Source organism: Molothrus aeneus, chromosome 4 (genome assembly GCF_037042795.1).
Source record: "Molothrus aeneus isolate 106 chromosome 4, BPBGC_Maene_1.0, whole genome shotgun sequence".
NCBI lineage: Eukaryota > Metazoa > Chordata > Aves > Passeriformes > Icteridae > Molothrus > Molothrus aeneus.
This window is the reverse complement of record NC_089649.1, coordinates 45,961,965-45,985,459: the sequence shown is the minus strand read 5'-3', so window position 1 is coordinate 45,985,459 and position 23,495 is coordinate 45,961,965. Positions and strand designations below refer to the sequence as shown.

General features: G+C 43.8%; 1 protein-coding gene across 1 annotated transcript in view; it reads right to left on the bottom strand.

The window, feature by feature from the left end:
• The window catches only part of KDR (kinase insert domain receptor), a 30,462-nt gene extending 26,377 nt beyond the window's left edge, over positions 1-4,085 (bottom strand). Inside the window, exons 1-5 of the mRNA XM_066549101.1 lie at positions 4,019-4,085; positions 2,673-2,763; positions 1,984-2,180; positions 693-817; positions 235-403 (exon numbers count right to left, since the gene is read on the bottom strand). Coding sequence (XP_066405198.1) covers positions 235-403; positions 693-817; positions 1,984-2,180; positions 2,673-2,763; positions 4,019-4,070 — 634 coding nt within the window. The 5' untranslated portion in view covers positions 4,071-4,085. The remainder of the gene's footprint in view (positions 1-234; positions 404-692; positions 818-1,983; positions 2,181-2,672; positions 2,764-4,018) is intronic.
• Between the last annotated feature and the right edge of the window lie 19,410 nt (positions 4,086-23,495).

Genomic DNA, 23,495 nt, shown 5'->3' with positions numbered 1-23,495 from the left:
ATCCCTGGCATCAATGTAAAACACTAAAAATAGAAGCACTTATCCCAGTGATCAACCAGAAAGAACACAATACATTGCATTTAAAAGAAAAGTGATATAAATCTCAACATCCATTTTGCATTAGCTGCATTGTCAGTATTGAATAACCTAGTGTCCAACCAAATGTAATTGGTTCAGTATGCTGTAGAAAGCAAAAGAACATTGGTTATAGAGAAATAAAAACCTTTGGCTTACCTACAACTGCAACTATGTATATCACAGACTGGTAGCTTTCATCATCTATTTTAGCTTCGCAGAAGACCATGCCTGCATAGTTGATTAAATGACTGGGTATAGTGAAGCCTTTTTTATTATTCCATGAAATGGATTTACCATCAGGAACAAATATCTTTTCTGGATATTTCTGTTTGGAATATTGATAAAACACATAGTCAGAATTCAAAAATCAAACAACCCTGAATTTTCACTTCCAGCATTTTCCATAACGGCAGGGCCCCCATTTCAACATTCTAGCTCAGGGAATTAGTCCATGCTTTGAGAGTACAGGTACAGCACTCATCTTGCAATCACAGGCTATAAAACTCACACTGATGAAAAGGAGTTTTTAAGAAATGTATTTTTACTTCAAAAAACATATTTATGCCAGAGTGACTTCAACTAACTCTTGAAAAAATAGCAGGCTTTTTTCTTACCGCATGTAGAGATACATTGAGATTTGACACGGTTCCAAGGCACGGCACTACCACAGTTTTGTTCTTAGTGATGTATACAATGCCAAGCTGATCACTAACTGAAGTCACAAATGGTGATCTGTAATCTAGAATAATATTCAATTGATAAGCGGGTATTATTCATGACATGACTATGGAAACTGGAAACCTTTCCAGTATTTCTTATTTCTATATTTTCACAAGTCAGTTGTATTATTTTCCATGTCATAAAGCACTGAAACAATGAGACTAAATAGGGGAGGTCCATGTTTTTATAGACACCCCACCCCCCAGATTCAGAATATCATTATTCTCGAAACAGTTAGCAGCAGCAGAGTGCACTTTGGAGAGTGGCTTCCTGCTACAGCAGTCCTTTTGTCGACAAAAATCCGATTTACCCTAGTGTGACTTTCTTTGCATAAGCATTACAGGAAATATCAGTTTAAAATTGTGACATGTTACACTGACTCCCCTGATGTCAGCATCCTTTTCAAAGTCAGAGCAGAACACCAAAAAAATAGCTCCATGATATTATAAAACAAGCTAAGTCATGTACTTAATTACATGTCATTTCTCAAAATGGTAACTATAAGTTAACAATAAAGAGGAAACAGGATGCATATGGAAACGAGGGTGAAGCCATCAGTGCAGAAAGGCAGATGCCTCAATGAATGCACTTATTGAGGCTGAGTGTATAACTGGAGGCTTTGCAGTGCCTGCGACACTCAGCTGAAAACTGAGCTCTTACAGCCTATATAGATTTTACCACCAGAATCAGCAAATGTATATGAAAGTTTATGTTTTGGGGTTTGGGAGGGTTTGGGGTTTTTTTAATGGTATCAGTACAAATCATACACAAGATCAGATCTGTAATTTTTAACAAATATAAACCCCCTGTAATCCTCTCTCATATGAAACTCCTGCTGAGGTCAGTAATAGCTCTGCATTCATGAGGACAGGCTCAGAGCTCGGCAGAGATATGCATGCTAAATTCTGGGTGGAATTTAGCTATGCTAAATTCTGGGTGGAGAACAGCAGACCATGTACTGCATATGGCAGGTCAGTTCGGAATTATAGGTACAAAGGCTTTTATGTTGGTGGCAACTAGCACACCTGAATTTAATTAGTCAACATGAAAACAAGAAAAATGTTTCATAGGATCAAATATTCTAGGATTAATATATTTTAGCATCAAAACTGTTTTGAGACACTATATTCCTTTCTTCTCTTGACGCTAGGGAAAGAGACACCTGAGAGCTGTGTAAGCACTTACCTTGAACATAAACGTAAATGGTTGTAGCTGCCTGGCTGTCCCTGTAAAGGCACTTGTAGTCCCCTGTGTCATTGCCAATGACTTTGCTCAGAGTAAGTGTCTTGCAGTAGGGGCCATCACTGCATTCTGTCACGGAGATACGCCTCTCAGCATTGCTCTGCTTGCTTGGCCACGACCACTCCAGCGGTCTCTGACCTCTGGGAAAGCAGATGTTAGAGCAGCAGACACTTGTGATATGAACCCCAGCCCCATCAGTCTCTGTGACTATGGAGAAGGATGGGCTTCACCCCATCACACAGAGAGAGCATCAAACCATGTAGGACAAATTCACACACACAACCTACTGCCAAGAGCTACACTGAAGCTACTTGAGATTTACATTCTGCTGAATCTAAGTGACAAATCACCCAAAAGAGAGCGTTGAGAGTATGGCTCACCAGCAGGATCCACAAGGACACAGCCAATGCTTCCTCCCCCAGCCACCCTATACTCCCCAGCTCTCTCTGGCCACAGCCCTCGCACATAATTTCTAAAACTTGTTAGGGAAAAGTGAGGCAGAAGGCACAAAGGGAGTGGAGAGAAAACAGGAGGCCTGACAGGAGAGAGATCACATCATGTGTGATTCTGTACAAAAGCTCACTACATAAATTACCAATCATCAAAATCATGCTGAACAGACTTGTCCTTACCTGCAAGTAATATTTAGTGTGTTGTTTGCCATTATTGTGAGGACATCTTTTTGGATGCTAAGGCTCGGCTGATCCAGAGACATACATAAACCTGCAAAAACATGTATGAAACCTCTCTAATAAACCAAATAAACAAGTAAATGCTACTCAATCAGAAAAATATTATATACAGGAATATTCATCAGGATTTAAGTGGACACTTTCACATCACCTATTTAGCAGCGAAGGGTAAATCATGATTTTTCACACATCCCAAAAAGTTCAAACATTCTGTCATAACAGGAAGCAAAGGCAGATGGTCAGGAGCTAGCTGCAGAGCACTACAATTCAGCAGCCAGGGTGGAGTTCCTGTTTTCTTGCATTGCCAACTTCAAGGTCTAACAAGAGGATGTGGGACATTGAAATGAAGTGAACCTTCATCTGATGATCTCACTCCCTTGGGGATTACCAACTTTTCTTATAATAAAACGAATATACTTCTTTGAGACTACTGATCAATGAATTATGCAAAGACACTATTTTTATAGTTTGTCACAAATCTGAAATCCCATTAATTTATTTTATGCCATGATTTTCTAAGTTTCTCTTTCCTCCTAAGAGGTTAGGCAAAACTTACTCCCGGACCGTCGGCACAGCGGCTCGCATCGCACGCAGCCGGAGCCACTGGCGCTGGTGAGGGCTGTGATCTGGGTGCCAGTGCTTGCTCTGAGGCACCAGCCCAGCTTGTGCAACATTTCGGAGTACCACAGGGAAAGATTTTCACTCCTCCCTAGCTGCTGCCATCACCTTCAGGAGTCCCGGCTCACCGGGCCGAGCCGCAGCCCCAGCCGTGACAGCCGGGCCAAAGAAAGCGTGCCCAGAGCGGGACATTCCCCGTGCCGCTAGCGTTTCCCCGGGCTCTAATCACTTGCATTCCGAGCAGGTTCTTCCGATGACAGGTTTCCCGCGTTTGGCTCCAGGGACATTTTGCTCTCGGAAACGACAGCTGATGCTGGAGCCAAGCGGGCAGGACACTCTGCCGTGGCAGGCAGCGCTCTCCGACGGGCCAGCACCGGCCGGCCGGACAGGAGAGGCCGAGAGGACAGGACGGGAGGGGTCAGCAAGCCCGCAGCCACGGGCGTTCTGTCCCACCCGGGGACTCGCCTTGTCCCAGCCGCCCAAGCAGCCTCGGCAAACCATAGGAAAGCCATCGGAAAGCCATAGGAAAGCCATAGGAAAGCCTCACCGCGCCCTCCGCGGCACCGGGCGTCCCCGCGCCCCTCTCCTCGGGGTCCCGCGGAGCTGCCGGCCGCCGGGGGCTGCCCGGCAGACCGGAGCCGGGTACCGCGGGGCTCCCCGGGGCTTACCTGGAGCCAGGCACAGCAGCACCGCCAGCAGCCGCGCCGCGCCGGGCTCCATCCCGCGGGGCTGCGGGGCGCCGAGAGAACCCTCTGCCCGACGGCAGCCGCGCCGAGTCCAGCCGAGCCGAGTCACGGCAAGCCGAGCCGAGTCACGGCAAGCCGAGCCGAGCCGAGCCGAGCCGAGCCGAGCCGAGCCGAGCCGAGCCGAGCCGAGCCGCTCCGCACGCCCCGCACCGCCCGGCGGGGATGCGGGACCCCGGCGAACGGTGCCGCCCCCCTTGCGCCCGGGGCGGGCCCGGGGCCGAGCCCCCGCCCTCCCCAGCACGATCCCGCCCCCTCCCCGGCCCCTGCGCATCCCGCCGGGATGCTCCCCTTCGGACGGGCGGCGGGAGCTCTCCCTGTTCCCTGCTCGGCGGCAGGAGGGCCTCAGCAGTAAAATTCAGCGTCGTCTGGTGCTTCGTCGTGCTTTTTTGGGGTTTCTTAAAATGCCCCCAAGAGAAGCGATCCCAAAGGCCAGCCGTATGAGGTACTGTCAGTGAGACACAGCCATGATCCTGCTGGCAGCGACTGCACCCCCGGCTGTGGAGTGCCTGGCAGCGACAGTGCTGAGCTCACAGCGTGGAGTCCCCGAACATGTACCCAGCCACCCCAACTGGCCACATCCCAGCAATGGGATCCAACAAGTGGCTGCCGCAGCTGCCCTTCCCACCTTTTAATCAGAATTGTTAACTAGTGGCTGCTAAAGAGAAGTTTGTGAGGTATTCCTTTGGGAAAAATAAACACACATCATTAGTGGTGGTCATTAATGGTCATTAATGTGTTATCCATACACACAATATAAATCCTATGGGCTAGATAGATCAGTAAAGAGATGTATAAAGATAAACAGGTAGATAATCAGGTAGATAGAAATACACAGCTGGGTACATAACTATGCATGCATATACATATGTGTACCTCTACATGCCACCTTTTCCTCTTTCCCTTCAAATTGCATGGGAGCTTGTCCACAAATGACTAAGTTAATGAAGCAGTGATTTTATTTTGCATGCAATGCAATTCCAGCTGTTTTACTGTACTAGGGAAAGAGTGTAATTTCCTTTGAAATTACACCCCTGTTGCTCACAGAAAGATACAGGGAATGGGAGAAGCCAAAGTTTTCCTAGAGATCAAATAGAATCCATGAAAAGTCAAATAAGACTCATGTGATTCAAGTGGCAGCAAGTCAACACAGTGCAAATAAAAACTGCACTTGCTATTCTTACGAGTTCTTAAACCAGAATATTGGCAGCCTTCATTAATACCCCCATCTCCATCATACTGGTGGGTCAGGTCATTGGTATTGCTGAGTGATTTGGGGAACTCTGGCAGTGAGTTAACTACTGACCTTGCTGAAACTAGGCTGCATGTAAGTGCTAATGTGCTAGTGACAGATACTTAGTCAAAACCAAAGGTACCTGCTGCTAAAAAAAAAAGCCAGTTTTAGTATCTTTATTTGTGGTCATGCTGGTTTTGTTGGGTTTGAATACAAAGAGAAAAAAATTTTATGAGGGTTGGATGACCTGCAAGAAGTGTTTGCCTCAAAAGCAGTTTAGGCAGTCAACAAAGAAAATTAAATTATAGGGGTAAGTTAAAAACTATTTACATGAAATTGTTACAGGATCCATGGAAAACAGTAGAGTCACTGGCAGCTCGCTTTAATGCTTTCTGCATTCCTACAAGAGCTTCCAAAATGCAGCTATAGAAAGCATGCCCCTATATTGATTTTAATAAGTTACTTTTCTAAAATTTAGTCAGATGATGTGCAGCTACAGCTTGCTGCAATACCACTTGGGCTCTGTTTTCATGCACAGTCATTGCTATTAAGTGAGTGGTTTGGAAGGGGGAGCTGCATTCATTGTTGAAAATTATTGTGGTGCCTGAGCTTTATGGAAACAAATACCTACTGTTTGCCCTGAGCACATCTAAGCCAAGATAGATGAATGCTAGCCCTCTCCAGGCCCTTTGGCATTTGCCATGTCCCCTGCCTCCTCCTGCCCTGCAGCATGCTGAAGAAGGGAAGGAGAGAGAGGGGCTGACCCCTCAAACACTCAAACCTGGTGAGTGCACGCATCGAACTGAGCAGCTGGCAGCAAGGAGATTGCACGTTGTGACTGTAGCTCATCCACAAAGAACTCTGCCTTTCAAAAGCACAAATTGTTTTTATCTCCCTGAGTGATCCCAGTGAGATCCCAGTTTTAACACTGTGCTTCCTAAATGGGACACAATCCTTCAGCACTTTGCTTGGCTGTCAGTATAATCTTGGTAACTAGAATAATTCTGCAGGAACTGCTGCTTCAGTGCATGAATTGCCATCCCTGTAGTACCAGGGACATTTGTGGTGCCAATTAGAACAAGAAGGCAGCTTCTTTGAATGGGGCCCTAACCCTGTAAACATTTAAACACAAAAGTAACTTTATTCTGAAGAGTCAGTCAACAGATGCAGGATTTTCATCTGATTCAAATTGCTTACATGGTGTTGGTGAGACTAATCCTCTAGGAAGATCAAATGAAAACTAGAGCCAAGTATCATTGAAAATGGTAGATGTTTGGGGAAAGTGAGAATTGGAAAAGATGTGAGGTAGCTTTACCAATACATGGTGTACGATGTCGTATGTATTTTGCTAAACTGATTTTTCTATTTTGAACTTCAGTGAGGCTTTTACAAGTGGATTTTCACTGGAAGATGCCATGGGGAACCTCTGAGAGAAAAATCAACCAGAGCACAAGATAAAGACAGTCACCTAAAATCCAAGTGAAAGATTCATGTAAATATATTGTTGCTGTGATAGCTATGGGACACAGATGTCTGGTTACAAAATCAAAATCCCAGTGGTTTAAGAGATGGCAGCTTCCTCATCCAGCCATTTAGGCTGTGATCTCTGCACAGCCTTTGTGTCATCCTTCAGACTTGTGGAGTATCTAGTATAGTCCAGATTGCACCAGAGACTATCAGTGCTGAAGCACAGGGATCTAGTGAGAAAAACTGAACAGATTAATGTAGCTCAGTGAGTACAGGATGGGATTTCCTCCCTCTCCAGAGACAGTGTGTATGTAGAGAACTTCCTGGGATCCAAATCCAGCCTGCAATGTTTTCTAAAGATACTCTACTCTCTGTCTCATCATTCTCACCTGCCTCAACAGGAAAAAAACCCATCGAGACTTTTTTAATTTGTCTTACTTCAAAAAAGTGCCTCTGCCTTGGCCAGACAATAGCAGCAAAGAAATTTGGCGCTAGAAGCAGCTCCATGAATCTTCATCTGTCCTGCTACACTGTGCAGATCTCAGCTCAGCATGAGACCAGACCTGGGGAGCTGTGGAAGAGCTGGTGGCTGACAGACAGAATGCAATCAAATGCATCACTCCGTGCTTCATCAGATTGACTCCCAGTTCACAGAGCATCTCCCAGAGCCCCATTCTGAAATCAGTGTGTTCCCAGTGTCTGGGCTCATCAGCCTCTTTCTGCTGCACGCAGGGGAAGCTCCGTGTCCATGAGCAGTCCCCGGGAATGGTCTGAGCCATGGGAGGGAGCACCAAGCCTTGCCTTGGCCAAGCAGGGCCGGCGAGCCTTTGTTTGTGCATCTGCTCCTCCGACCGCCAAAAGCTCATTAAAAACAGGACACAAAGAAGCAGCAGAGGAACCGGACAAGCCCCCTCCCGTCTCCTCCCCAACCTGTCACGACTCCCCCAGGCTCTCTGGCTCTGTCAGGGCGTCCCGGGCAGCCCTGCCGAGGAGTCCGAGCAGAGGCCAGAGCAGCAGCAGCCAAGCGGGCCTTTGTTTGCTTAATTATTCAAATAACAACCTGGGGGAGATAAGGGCTGGCCCTGGCAACACCGATTATGTGCTTTCCTGCTCCTGTAGCTCAACAAGTTTACCGGGGCTCAGCATCCCGTGCAGAGCACATCTGGAATGCGGCAGCCAGCAGCTGTGCCGCCTCCCGGGCCCACCTCTGTGCCACAGCCGCGGCTGCAGCACCTCCGCATCTCATGCAGGAGTGGATGCTCCCTTCAGCTCTGTCTAGACTGCAGACTGCACCACTGCAGCAGCCTGCAGCCTTGGCCCCAGCCAGCTGTCACCAGGCATGCATCCCCAGCACACCAATAAACTTTGATAGGCAGACACGAAGTATGTACAAGATGCTGCTTCAAGAAAATGAGATGGCATTCATGTAAATGGCATGCAAGATCAGAAATACATTTACCACAACGTACACTTTGTGTGTAGACCCTCCCAAAACATGTTGGTTTGCAAGGGGCTTTGCAAAGGACAAAATCTAACCTTCCAGCTAGAAATGAAATAATAAATTGTCTCAGGTGAGAACAGATGTGGGAGTAGGAATGAGATGGCATAAATCCACTAAGTTTCAGACAGTGTCGCCTAAATGTAGAGGTGTGAATGCTTCTATCTTCAGGGTATGCCAAAACCATTGGTACCTGTGCTGGAATCTAGGGATATGTGCTTTGTATTTGGCTTTGTCCGTCTATAAACAAGAGGTGTGAGTTTGGTGTTCTTGGACATCCCCAGAGCAGCTCTATTCTAACTTGGCTGGATGCTGATGGTAACAAAATTGGAGGAGCAGGTTCATTGCTGTCAAGCCCCAGAGTAGTCTAAAGTACCTTGGATATGTCTCTTCACTCCTAGGCATGTGATTATGGTTCCAGGCATCTGGGATTTTAGGGATGCACCTTTGAAAAACTCATTTTATATAGTTGTTTATTTACTTATCCCTATTTTGTCCTAAAACTCTGCATAATTACTCCTGCCAGGACAACAGGGCCCTACACACTCTTCATTCAAGGAGCTGTTCCTTTTTTTACCCTATCTAGTTGTTTTTCCCACCAAACTCTGCGGGCCAAGGGCTCTGTGGAGAAGGGACAAATGCCTTTGTTGTTTATGTGGCTGAAGTCTGTGGATTCCCTGTTGCTTGCAGCAGGAAGCAGCTCTGAAGCATCACTTTCTGAGCAGGAAGCAGAGGGTGTCTGGGGCCCCTGGTCAGTTTGGCTAATGGATGGGCAACTGGTGACAGGGATAAGCTACAGATTCTTACACAGAAGTGGCATGCAATATTTTTTTTCCTTGTTGTTTTTTTTTTTTTTCATTCTTTTTTTTTCCCCTTGACTTTTCTTTTTTACTTTTTGGGGCTCAAAGTTGAAAGCCTCTGAAAAAAGTCTCAAGGCCTAGGTCAAAAAAACTGCTGGAGAAGGACAAAATCTTTTTTTTCTCTTATTTGCCTGGTGCAGCATGTTTTCCCTGCATCCCCTCCTGTGAAGAGATTTGCATTCTCAAGAATATCCTCACCTCCATGCTGCAGGAATGGAAAGCAGCATCTTTAGGCACTATGTCCAAATGGCTGTGTTATTGCACAAGTTCCTTTAACGTTCACTGAAGGAAAACAAGGGAGCAAGTATCACACTACTCACAGAGAAGGTCCTGGAGCAAAGACCTGGATTCTGGACCATGTGCCTGCAAATAGGGGAAGGAGTTTGATGGAGGTGGAACAGCACCATCAGGAAACCTGAAACAGCCACCTGTTATGGCATAGTGTCTGAGGATTTCTAGTGACACAAAGCCAGGCCTCCCACAGCTGAATTTCTGAATTTCCATGGTAGTAGAAGTCTAACTTTGGGAAACAGTCTGCCACACATATATGTCACTGTTTTTTTTATGAAATAAAGAAAAATTATGAATGTATCTGACAGGGAGCCAACCAATCCAATATATTCTTAAAAGTCATCATTGTGTTAGGGAGAGAAGCAATGCACCCCAGCTCCCCAGCTCCCAGGGTGTTTGTGTGTCCCATACTGCATGAGAAAAAATCCAAAGGGTTTTGTGTTGTTTGTAGCACTTTTCAGCTATGGAGGTGCCTCAGTGTCTGCCAAGGATTTTGTCATATTGCAGCCTTTCACTGGTGAGCACTCCAATCAGATATCTCTCCTACACCTTACCACTTCTTAAATGAGAAAAATAAGGACCTAATATCTTAGAGACATTTAACCACTGTCATGTTTGCCTGAAACTGGCAGAAGAGTTAAAAAATTATGAGTCAAGTAGATAGAAGAAGTAAACAGAGAGACATAAAATGTGATTAGTAAGTCCAATTTCCCTAGGGAACCAGCCTAAAATTTACTGGTCACAGCAACTGGAAAAAACTGCCAGCAGTTCGTAGGACAGCATTAAGAGTTGAAACTGGAGGAAACTCAAAGGAGAGCAAAAGGCTGTCAGGAGTTGTGAAAACTCAGCCTACAAGGAAAGGCTGACAGATCTGAGACTGTTCAGTCTTGAAGAAGAGGAGACCAGACAGACAGGCGTGATAACAACCTCCAGTGGGGACAGGCTGGAGGTGCCTGATCAATTATCCTTATAGTCACCAAAGGTAAAAGAGGAAATAATCAGTCTAATTTTCTGGACAGGAGATCCATCTCAGATAGCAGGGTACATTTTCTGATTTTCAGGGCAGTTAAGCACTGAATAATGTTGTCTGAAGGGTCTGGGACTGACATCAATTGAGGTATTTCAGATCTGGTCTGTCAGATCTTTGTAAGGGATGAAATTTAATTCTAATTTGCAATAGAAGTGGGTATTAGATAGCCTTCCCAGGTTTATTCAAGTCACATGTATTCATAATTAATAGGAATACAATTTGTGGTTTCCCATTCTTTAATAAAACAACCCAAAATTAAGTACTTCTTTATTGGGTCAAGTGTAATATTTCATCCAGCCTACAACAACATTTCAGCATTCCTTTTCATTTAGAAGAACTAATGTGATCAGTTTGAGTTGGTATCTCTTCTACACCTTTCTCTTGGAAGCTATCTTGAAGTGACTGGATCTTCTGTCATTTTTTGTGTGGTGGCAGCACAACTGAAAGAAATCCAGAAACACCTGACCTCCAAAACATTATTCACATCACCCTACTTCCAGCTAGGAACTCCTGGGAGACATCTGAGGGCAAAAATTGGTGAGGACTTCTGAAATATGTCAACAGTTGCCAAAGTTCAAGCAGAGTTTTATAAAGATGGTTCAAAATTACATCAAACAACTTTCCCAAATCAGAGCCAATGGCAAAGAGCATGTGACATCTCTTTCCCAACTAATACTTGCTAGTACACTTAAACTGCATTTGGGAAAACTTCCAAAATGGTTCCTTCCAGGTGAATTTTCCATATCAATTTTCCATTTTCCATTTTCCTTCCATTTTCTTCTCAAATATTTTCACAGGCAGGATAACTAAATAGTAACTGTATTATGGGATATAATGTAGGGACTTCAGAACTCTGAGATCCACAAAGAACTCTGAGATCCACAAAAGCCACAGCAAGGGCTCTTACAGATATAGGAGGGATATTCATCACTCTACCATTCTTCTAAGACTTTTTTGGGCACTAGCACACCTGGCTCTCACAGTCCCTCTGAAGAACTATTTTTTATCTCAACAGTGAGGAGCCCTTGTTTTTACAGTCAAAATTTACTTGCACAGCAGATAACTTAAATGCAATTAAACCCTTTAAAGTTGTTATATGGAAGTTGATTTTTAGCACCTATATCTCAAAAGCCTTTTCTTACAAAATGTAAGAATTCATCACAATTTGTGACTTTTCATTTTAGTATTTTTCTTTCTTTTGCTTCATACCCATTTTCATGAGATAATGGTCGTCATTTGTTCCAAAGAAAGAAAGTGTTCTACTAAGGGCAAGTTCAGCTTCTGTTCAGGCTTCCCTTCCAGGACACATATCAGTCAGGTTTGAAAAGGAACAGGGAGAATATCACAGCTTCTTTGCTCATCAAAGCTCTCTTTACAGGGGTACAAATCATGTTTCAACAGCCTGGGGAAGCAGACTACATCAATTCTCACAAGCAAATCCTTTACCCCAAAGCCAGAAACCCTAGCCCAAAGCTCAGTTTTCTATGTATTTTACCTTTGTGAACAAGCTGACTGATTGATTACACTATTTTTGATCATCTGACTATTTTCTCACATCTGTCATCCAATAAGAAAAATCATAGCAAATATTGTACTACCTGTTCATTGTTTTCTGCTGTGGCTGTAGCTAAATGAATCCTCTGAACATTTAGTGGCTGATGTGTGGCAATATGGGACCAGAAGAAAAGCATCAACAGGAAAGGAAAGGAAGTGACCAGGCACTGACCGTATTCTTCCCTGGGTTTGTCTCACCAAAGGTTGTCACCAACCAAAGGTTAAAAAATACATTCCACATTGTTTTCTGGAGGGGGACGCCCAAACAAGCCAGGCACAAAATTCATAGAATAATCATTAAGGACAAAAGGAAATAATGGGACATGTATTCTGACCTCTGAAAACCACAGGCAGGCAAGGGAGCCCACTGGGACGCAATGCTTCATTATTGAAGTACAAATTCTACTAGAAGAGAAGAGGAATATTTACTAGAAGCTTGAGCCTGGCTGAAGTTAGAGCTAGATGAAGGGCTCAGAGCCTGCATGTTATTCAGGAGGAGTTTGGGATCATATATAATAGCAACATTAGCACTGTGTTGAAATTATTATAAAAAGACAAACTGTATAACCATATATATGGGGCTATAATATATACATTTATATTTATACACATATATATCTGTACTTTGTGAGAGGTCAGGAATATTTCTGGAATTCTATTAGTATAAAATTTATTAACTACACAGTAAACATAGCTGATAAGCATTTTGAAATTATTTCATTTCACTGAATTGCTGATTCAGTGCTTGTAACACATTTCTATTCACACCCTTTCAGCTGTGAGAGTCACCAAGGTCACCCTTCCTTGCAACACTCACAGCAAGCAATGAGGACACTTTTTTCCTACTGCCCAGACTCAGAAGGAGCTGATTAAGGCTAGCAGTGCCAAGGAAACAATAAGGAAAGCACAGAACCTTGGGAGGGGCTGGAGGGTTTCCTAGAGAACCATCCTGCAGCTGAGGGAGCAGTTAGGGAAAGAGCCCAGCTGTGTTCTTTTCCACAGTCAGCATCACATTTTCCAGGCAAGCCCTGGATACAGAACACCACAGACTGGGGAAACTGATCCACGGGACACGGCGTGGTGGAGGCTGCCAGGCTGTCCTCTGGGGCACTGCTTTCTCTGCAGAGGTTATAACTCTCATTTTCAGCTGAGACCAGCAGTGAAATGCCAGCAATGGAGAAGAGGTGAGATGGGAATTGTGAGTCCAAAAACGACATGGTGCAAACTACACAGGTGCAGATGTAGATAGGGATGGCAAATCTCCAGGCTTAAATTGGTAGGAAGACTTTTTTCCTGAAGCCACACCTATCGGTATCAGAAATGAGGGGTGAAAGCAACCATTTGGGTGAAAAGGGTGAGAACCTTATGAAAGTGAGACGGACCTCAGATTATCTGGTTTTGGACTTTTTTCCATAAAATGCCACAGGATGTGAGTCAGCAGGAATTCTCCATAAGCCTGAAATTAGACCTTTATTGCAGGAAATACTGTGCCAACACTGAAGTGTTGGCACCACGCACGACACACCTCCTTATTCTTTGACATCTGCAGACTGTCATGTGCCAAGAAAAAGGTAACTGAGCAGTTCAAGGAAGGAAGATATTGAGATCAGGGTCACTGATATCTGCCAAGAAGACTTATTTTATTTCAGACTTAGAAATACAGGAATACTTGATTTATGAAGGGTGAGAATCTAAGCATAAAATTATCATTTCTAAATCTTGAAAATCACAATGTTTTTAACCCAAAATATATAGCAGCAGGTGTCAGAGAAGAACAAACCTGTCTAATGTCCACAGATACATGAACAGTCACTATGTAGAATAAGTCTCTTCATTCCTTTCCCTCTGCCTCATTTATAATGTTATTTACTGTATTCACACAGTTTAACTGCGAATTTGCTCTCCTCTTGTTATCATTTCAGTCACTAGATTTTTGTGTGTGTGTGAACCTGTGAAAATATTTTGATTGAACTGGTGCAAAAACATTTCAGGCAAATCCAAGGTATGGATGTCAAAACATGCTAGGAGAATAACACACCTACTGGTATGTAATAACGTTATCCCGGTATTAAAGGAAGCAAGTGGGAAAATATAGGTATATGGTTTCTAGCTAGTAGGGGGAAAAAAAAGACAAAAAGACAGATCCTGATTAAAAGCTGTTAAATGACTTTGATACTGCTTCCCTTCCTTAATCCACTGGCCTCCAAAGCATGGTCCCAGCTGGCCAGGAGAGCACACAGAGGGTAGGCAGCCTTACCACGCTGGCCTGGTGCAGTCAGCGAAAGTCGCTTCCCGCAGCCCCCGGCCTTCCTCTTGGATATGCGTGTCATCAGGAAAACTCAGCCCAGGCTCCCAACTTTCTCTTCCGCCCCTTTAGCTCCACATGTTTCCTGACCCTTGGCTCCTCTGCTGCGAGGGCTTGCCACCTGCACACCGGCTCTGCTAGCACAACCACATCCTGTACCTTCCCGTGGCCAGGGGTCGGGATTTTCATCAGCCCCGAGGATAGCAGTGTGATGGGAAGGTATTTGGGTTCAAACGACCCTGGTGAATGAAAACAAACCAGTGTTTCCATTGCAGGCTGCAGCAGCAAGAGCTGAGCAGTAAAAAAGGAACCAAAGACTGTGCAGCATCAGGCTGGTTGCCTCTTTGGGTGGGATGATGAATGCCCTGAGGGCGTTCAGTCTCCTCAGTCCAGTTAGAGTTCAGCATGGACTTTTTCTTACCTTTATTGATCCACCACCCCAGATGGCTGCTATTCTGGTGCTACAGCAAAAGAAATTACTGCCCACCTGCAGTTATCAGGCTGTATCATCGAAGGACAGTGACTGAGCAGGGGAATCTCCCACATGAGTCCCCAGTGCTGTGTTCTCCAAGAGGACAAGGCAGGCCAAGGAGTAGCACAACACTCTCTGACCATGTGGTGACTTTGGAAAACCCTGAACATGCTAACGAGGGCTACAACAAAATTCAGTGTGTTAATGTTCAATGTTACTATGTTCAAATGTACTTCAGGTGCCAAATGCCAAAGGGCCTTGGATTTATTCATTGCAAATCATAGAAAAATGAAAGGCCAGTGCCTTCCATAAAGAAACCACAGTGTTTCCAAAGTCCAGTTCTGACCTCCTGTGCACTGATGCAGACTGGAAAAGTCTGCATGAACGCCCTTCACTGGTTAATGTAAGATATTGAAAATGCTGCTTAAAAGTAATTCACCAAAAGACAGAGAAAAAAAAATCCCCAACTTCCCTGACAAGATTATTCAATTTAATAATCCTTTTGACAGTAACTCAAATTCAGTAACCCTTAATTCTCTGAAGTTGATAGTGACTTCTGCTCAGTGTAATGAAAGAAGAAATGCCAAGTCGTTCTTCATCTGAAATATGATCTTCTGATTGCAATGTAAAGAGTCCTCACACCGGACCATAACTTCCACCAGTGAGTAAAAAATCATTTTACCCATAAGCTGATATCAGATCTGTTTTCCTAAAAACAATGGTCAGTGTTCCATGTGAGAAAGAACCTGCACAAAGAAGAACACTGACTTACATTCATCAGGAGGTGTTTGCACAGCCTATAGAAATCTATTTGTTTTATAAAAAACACACAACTACAGAAGTTATGTGGTCAGGGCAGGAACACATCCTTGGAATTCAGCTACAATTGGTTTGAATAAATGCTAAGGCTATTTCCACCAGTAAAGTTAATCTAGATTTCTTCAGTATGAACAGGTTTAATTCTTAATGGTTAGATTTTACCAATTATCTACCTGAACTCATTACTTTTAAAACTGCACTAGAGAAAGACATAATCCTCTACTGTGAGTGTAGTGGGGCTGGGGCTTTTTATGCAGAAGGAACGGAGACATCATTTTCTTCAAAGTGGACATCAACACATAGTGATGGACAATGAAGTTCCAATATGGGGAAAAACTTGTGTCAAATTTTGGAGGTGGCATTTGGAGACAGCCTTAACCTGGAAGAGATTTACTTTGGGAGATGACACAACAACAAATCAGGCTCTTCACACTTTATCCATCACACTGAAAGGTTTGTACATTGTCCTCTTCCAGAGGTGAATGAAACTGCCCCTTATCTTTGGATCAACTTTAGTAATAGCTGCATAGCACTTTGGAATTGCAGCCTTTATACCCTGGAGGACTTGTAATGGACTGGATAAGACCTTCATTTGATGTCAAACACCAGGAAAGGCTCTGCAAAATGAATTTTTATGAAGGCTAGAAGTGTCTGAATTTGGTATGTTTAGTGGTAGAAAAATGCTCTAGGTTGTGAGGGAAGATGTTATAGTGGGAAGATAACACAGTATCTGAAGACACAATCTTCTGAACATGTAAGTGGGGGAAGTATCTCAAGAGCTCTCACCTAATTGATAAAGGCACAGAAATTTTTCCTTCTGTGAAATACTTCCCAAAATTACCATTGTCAATCTAGGGGTCAAAGTCTGTAAATGTTTAGGTTTTTCTTAGGTTTTGTTAGAGCCTGGCAGTCTTAATCCAGTGTTAGCAATTACAGTTTTGAGTCACCATTAACAAGAGAGGGCATAAAACCCAAGCCACCCGTTCTTGGCTATGCAAGTTGACTGCTGTATTGTATAACAAATGGGCTCCATGGCGGTTTTCCCAAAATAAAGGTCCTATAGTCACATTATAGCCCAGTGAAACCAGCATAGGAACAGAGGCCACTTTGCCTGGTTTCTGAGTCACAGTGGAGGAGAGGGAGCTGCTGCAGCCCATAGGCCATGCTGCAGCATCACTCTGGCTATGGAGGCAGCACAGCAAGCAGATACAATTTTTGGGCCCAACAGGGACATCCAGGCTAGCTCAGATGCTAGACTGGAGTGGTTGATCAATGGAAGTATTTTTAAATCTTTGGATGGAGAATCCATGTAAATCCTGTTTGAGGTGAATAAGTCCTTTTCGTGCTCCTGGTCCTTTGATGCACAAAGGATTTAAAGACCAGCAGTGTATTTATTTTACAACGCATTCAGCGTGTATACTTCTAAATGATAAGATGGTTTATCTGTTGTTTGCCTAATCTTTTCCTGTCATTCATGGAGATTAAGCACCATTTTCATTGTAAACATTCTCTCTGCTCCCCTCATAATTCCCTAAGGATGCACTACTTCAGATATCCCTTCAAATAATGAACAGGCAAGGACTAATAAATATTTCACACATAAAAGGAATCTTGTAGCAAAAGGCTCTAACAGCCCCTTTCATTATGGGGAATATTTCCATCTGATTTTTACTTCTTGAATCTTTTCTTATAACTCAGAGACAAATATGGATTTCCAGTGAAAGTGGCAAGCACACCCAGACTTAGATAAAATAAAAGGATGGAAAATTAACTGTCAGGAAGCAGAGCACTTATTTTGTGTGCCCATCCCACTTCCTATAATGCATTTTAAAGCAGGGGCTGTTCTATATCCCAGCCCAATGAAGTTTACTACACATTTTTCCATTTTGATCTAAAGCAGACTGTGCTTTTAAGACTAAAGATTAGGTAAAGGGAAATTGAAAACATAATACATGGTGAAATTTCTGTACTTATCAAATCTGAGTTAAAAAAAACAGCAAAACAAGTAAAATACCAGAAAGCTCATATAGTTTTATCTCAGCTGGTTTTTAAGTAACAGTTGCCAGTCTATTGAATTTCTAGTCATCAGGGAGTAATTAATTAGTAAGGCATAAGGTACTTCATTTCAGTGGTTCTGATAAATTCCCAATGCCCAGTCTGGGCAGAAGTCTTTGGTGTTTCTTCACACATCTTAAAGGTATTGCTTCCTTCATTTTGTTTACTGCCCAAGTACTTGCCCACTGAGAAAAAAACCCAAACAACAAAACAGGAGAGTTAGCTGTATGTGTCTAAATATGTAATTCCTTTTTACCAAGAATCAGAAACTTTACTTGAGGGAAATAAGTCCACAGATCCCAAATGTTATGCATAGTTTCTTCTTTTAAAAGAAATGTAAATTGTTAAGAAAACAGAAGCTGTGGTTTTTCCTTGCAAAAGGTCTAATTTATGAACTGCAAAAAATCGTGGCAATTTCTGTCACCCATTTCTCAGAAGCTGTTACTTTTGCTGTAGGACATCTCATTGGCCTCTGTGAATCCATGGGTTTTGCAATCCAGAAAAATCTCAGAATGAGTGCCTATTTTGTGAAAAGATTATAAGCTGCAATGGTTCAGTAAGGGCAATATCCTTTAGGAAAGAAGAAGACTGAAGATAGGGACCTGGTTTTCACCCAAATCCATCACATCTGCCTAGGTATGTATCCTGCTTCTGAAGTCTTCCACAACATGGACTTAGCTGGGCGTGTAATACTTGGCCAGTCCCGTGATACTTGCAATCAGACACCTCTAAAGGAAGGGGATGATGGAACACCAATGAACACAGAAGTGGCTTTAGAGCTTCCCCTTCCACTTTCTTACCAAGTCATGCCTACCATTTGCTAAAAAAAAAAACCATTCAGCAGTCTGTCACTGCCAACATGGGCACAAGGCCTCTGCGTTCACTCCGAGCTGGGCTGTTGATGCCATGGCTTGATCCCTCATCTTCCTTCCATGTGGTGAGTGCCACTGTGCTCCCTGCCCCGGTAAATGAAACTGCACAAGTAGGAAGTTCTCTTTTTGGCAGCTAAACAGGTTTTGACCACATAGTTGTAGCAATAGCCAAAGCTGCTGGATGGTCAGCTTTCAAAATCTTGAGCTTGAATAATTCACCATGACACACATGTACTGATAGTAGTGAAAAACTGGTCGGGAATTGTGTTTTATCTACTGTTGAGTATTCATCTCAACCAGAGACAGAAAATTTGACTTACATTACCCATAAACACAGCAGATTCAGGCCCTGTGTTGTGCTCCACATCTTGGCTGAGCTGAGACTATTTCTGAGAAAGATGGTCCCAGCCTCTTCCCCAGATATCCCTGTGGCTTTCTTAGGGCCAGCATTAGTGCTACAGTCCTAGAGGAAACACAGATCCTGCCCTCCCTCAACAGAGCATTGGTTTTAGGGCTAATGTGAATATTGCTGGCCAGCTGGTACCTCAGACATGGCATCCGAAAATGAAGATGAATATTTCACCTTTTCCAGTCTGATCCAGGGGCACTGGAAGGGATCCCCTGCTACACCTCCAGGCATAAGTTCTCAGTTCTCTTTATTGACATAGTCATACAGTCGCAGTGAGTTGGTCAATTGAGTTCATCTGGCAAACAACAGACCCAATTCCAAGAAACAGCTTTCCATCAGCTCAGATCAACAGATCAACACAACCCATAATCATGCAATTATTAGAGAGCAGAGAACTTATGGTAAAAGCTGGGAAGCATAGGTCAACTCCTTGCTGGCAGTAAGCACCCAGGTCTAATTTGGTAAATCATGAAATTGCACCAGAATGCTGCTGCCTCAGCTGAGTCTAGTGGATCGTGTTCTCTACAAAGCTTCCTGTTTTCCAAAAAATCATCTCCAGAACTGGCATAAGCAGCAGTGTTACTTGCCTCTGCAGACTGAATCACATTCTCGACTCCCTCTTTGTATTTTCCCGTTCCTTCCTGAGGGCACAGAGTCTGGAGGATTGCCCTGGAGTTTTCACCAAATTTAACTTCATACAAGTTTTGGTTTTCTTTCTCCCTTTTGGAAGCAGTTGATTAAAAAAAGCTCATACTTACTAAAAAGGAAAGTCCTGATCTGATACAATCACATTTCAAGACTATGTCAAGTTGTGACTACTTGTGAGCACCTTGCCCACAGTGACCTTGTTCAGAATGCCAGCAGGCTTTCAAAGGGAGAGGAAACCTTTCCAGCAAGCTCTCAGTGAGGTGTACAGGGAAGGCAAGAGCAGATGGGGAGAGAAACAGCTCTGGGGCTCTGGCCTGTTTGATGTAAATGAAAAAACATCAGCAAATTTGTAAGAGCTGACTGAGGCCTTTTTCAAAGAAGCACAACAGCTGCAGGGCTGACTTTGAGGCTGTCATCCTGTGCTGTGCGGTGCACTTTGACCACACTCTCACAAACACCATCTTCCAATTACAGGCAGGCTGGGTCACTTTGCTGGAGAAAATGTGGGGTGAAATACACCAACACTGCAGGACATATAGCAGTGAGCAACAAGCAGATCCACAGTAGGAGTAATAACAATGAGGATGGTCATAATTAATAAAAGCAACAGCATGACAGCTCAGGAGAAGAGGTGGGAGGAGTCATAAAATTTCAAAAGGTTCATTGACAAAACCCTATATTTCAATATGCAACTTTCTTTGCTAAATAAGGTTATTTGATTTGGACGTCATCTCTAACAACAATTGTGATTTGACTTCACAAAAGTCCAGTTACTTATGGTTTGTTTTATTTCAGTCTTCCAAGATCCTGCCCTTGCTGTTCCTGAAGAGGTTTCAGCTTGTGTCCTCAGTTTTAAGCACGTATGTATCTCCCATGGCTTTCACAAACAGGAGGAGTGTTTTGAGGCTGACATGCACTATGGGACTGCAGCTTGGACACTCATCTGCAGCACTTTGTGAGATCAAGCTTTGCATGATTTAAAGCTGTGACTCAGCATGCTGTCCTTTAATATGGGCTCATTGAGCTTGAGGAGCTTACCCTAGGCTGTGTGTCATTTGGAGAAAAGAGACTTTTGCACTGAGAGCAGGAATATGTCTTAAGGAGTGAGTAATTTTGCTGCATGCTGCAGTTTCCACCACAGTGCTTTACTTCAAGTGCTGCTTCTTGCCTCAGGGAATATTTTCCCACTCTTTGGTGTTTATAATGATGAAAAGGCTGGTCTTGATTTGGAAAGAGCAATGTGCCAGATAAGATAAAATTGCTGCTGAGGAACTAAGAGCAGTCCTTTCTTTGCATTACCTTTCACTGAAGTCCAGTGTCTCATAGCTAGCCTCCCTCTATCTCAGGAGCAAGCAGCAGAGCCCAGTGCTGTATATGCTGTTCAGCCAGTTTCCCAGACATCAGGAAATGAACGTTTTGACAACTTAGCCAAAATAACAAAATAGCTAAAGTTAACAGGATAGCAGCTGTGAGGACTTATTTCTCACATGGGGCTTACTGACAACTGTTATTGCATGCTGAGGTGGAAGGATGGGACACCAAATTCCCCCTTAATTTTACATATTTATTAATAGAAATAGCTTTTGTAGCAGGCTCACACTCTTAAAGTCTGAGGTCTCAAGCCCTCTGATTGCTTACAGAGAAAAGACACAGGCATTCTTTCTCAATTGCAACACTAGCATTTTCTGTCATTATCCAGGTGAAAACATTTGGAAAGGGAAGATTAAATTTTACTCGAGTTTTAAGGCAGTCCTAAGCCTAAAGATTTTAGCAATAGGTTTTGTATTTGCGTTTGGATTAGGTTTCTTTAGAAAAGGGGACAAACAGGAAGCAGGGATCTCTCCAGCACGAAGCTGTGCTCCTGCTGAGCTGTTCCACCTCACTGCACCAGGCAGGAGCAGGGCAGTCCCCCTTCCCCACCTCCCTGTGGCAGCATGATGAATGGTGAGGTCCCCAAGCTGCAGCTCAAAAGGCAAAGACCAGGAAAATCCTGCATCCCTGTGAATCATGAGGACAAGATAGGAGTGCAGAGCCTTTTGTTGAAGGGCTGGGAAAGTCTGTGTACATCAGGACTGTCTACACCAACACAGGACATCTGGTCTCCCAGACTTAGACAAAATGGGCCAACATGGTCTCTTACTACACCAGTAATCATAGCAGGATTTGTGGCCATCCATGCTGCTGTTATGGAAAGCAGATCCATGAACACATGGCATGACCATGAATGACCGTCATTCCCACCCAGAATGGCTGGAGAATGAAACACTGGATCAATGAGTTTTGCCCAGGAGTAGAAATTTAAATTGCTGGAAAATTGTGCAAGTGTTTAGCCTGGAGCTCTGGAATTAGGAGCCACAGTGGCAGTTAGGGAGGGCTCAGCATCCTGAGGCTGTACGATGGAAGTGGGATGCAAAATGTTCCATATTACCTCCAGATGAGCAGGTCTGCCTGCACTGCCACTGGAGAGGGCTTCTAGCAGGACTGGAGGCATTCTCATTCCCAGGATGGTGATGCATAGCCTGGGGATTTCTGTACTGGGCTCCAGAGCACAGCATGCTCCTACGAGATTTTATATCTATCATAAAAAATTCAAGACAGGTGCCTTCCTGAGGTAATCAGTTTTACAAAGGGACAAGTTTTCACTTATAATGGAGAAAGAGAAGTGTCATGGGATAAAGCTGGAGCTGGTGTAAACTGGTGTTATTTACTCAAAGTCACTGAAACCATCTCCATTTATACCAACTGATTCGGCCTTTGAGGTATGAGAGAAGAATTTAGCCAGTGGGCAGCTCAGTTAGAAGAACTGACAAGTGTAAGGCAGAGTACAAAGCTGTTTATGGGATGGCCTTTATGGAATTCTCCCAACAGTTCTCAGACATTAATGAGAAACGTATCATGAGGTGACAGGGTTGACAAGGGATATCCTTGGTCCTTGTGCTGCTATAATGCAGAGAGCAGAAGCAAAGGCAGTGTTTGTGATGCTACAGGACTTTTGTAAAGCAAGAAGCCTTTATGAAATGTATGGCTTGTTCATTCTGGACTTGCAGAAGCTCTCACTGAGGTTTTGTAAATATTTGGTATTGATAACCCTGGTCTTTTACATGCCTTGTACCTTAGGCTTTTCATAATGCCACTGTCCTTAAGACAAACCACAGCCCCCTTCAGAACAGGTTGTTGCTCTGGTAATTTTTTCTACCAGCTCCAGAAAAGAAAGTTACATTTCTTTCTATGAATAAATAGCTGCTGTGTGGCATGATCCTGCAACAAGAGGAGAAAAATCCCTGGAGGAGGTTTTTACAAATAGAGGGCTTTTACCACCATGGTGTGCCCTTTCCTTTAACTTGGTAAAATGATGAAATTGCACCTCAAACATCTCAGAACTCTTCTGCTTAGACCCAGCCAGGAGGGTGCTTGTCCCATACTGACAGGGGGTGGAGAAGGGGTGCAGTATTCTGGGAGTGATGGAGAAGGTGCAGAGACCCCAGGGCTCAGGGAGCACAGACCCCCCCAGAGGCACTGGGGTTTTGCTGCTGAGCAGGAGAGTGGGGCAGGTGTTGGCTGAGCAGGGCTAGAGCTGGCACAAGCATGGGGCCAGCTCAGGAGCAAGCACTGTGGCATCATTTGAGGACCAAGAAAGGACACCCATTTTCTTTTGATCATATAATCTTAAATAACTTTGATTGCTTTTTCTCTTACACATGCTCAAATTAACTTTGACTTGGCTTCTGGGGAACTAACCTTGTCCTTGAAGTTGAGCACAGGTATAAGTGTATTTTCTGGAGCAGACACAGTGTAAAAAGCCCCCAGCAGGATCTACACTACAAAGAATCTGCAGAATCCTTTTATACACTCAAGAATCTGCAGAAAGTAAATATGCCTTTTATGCAC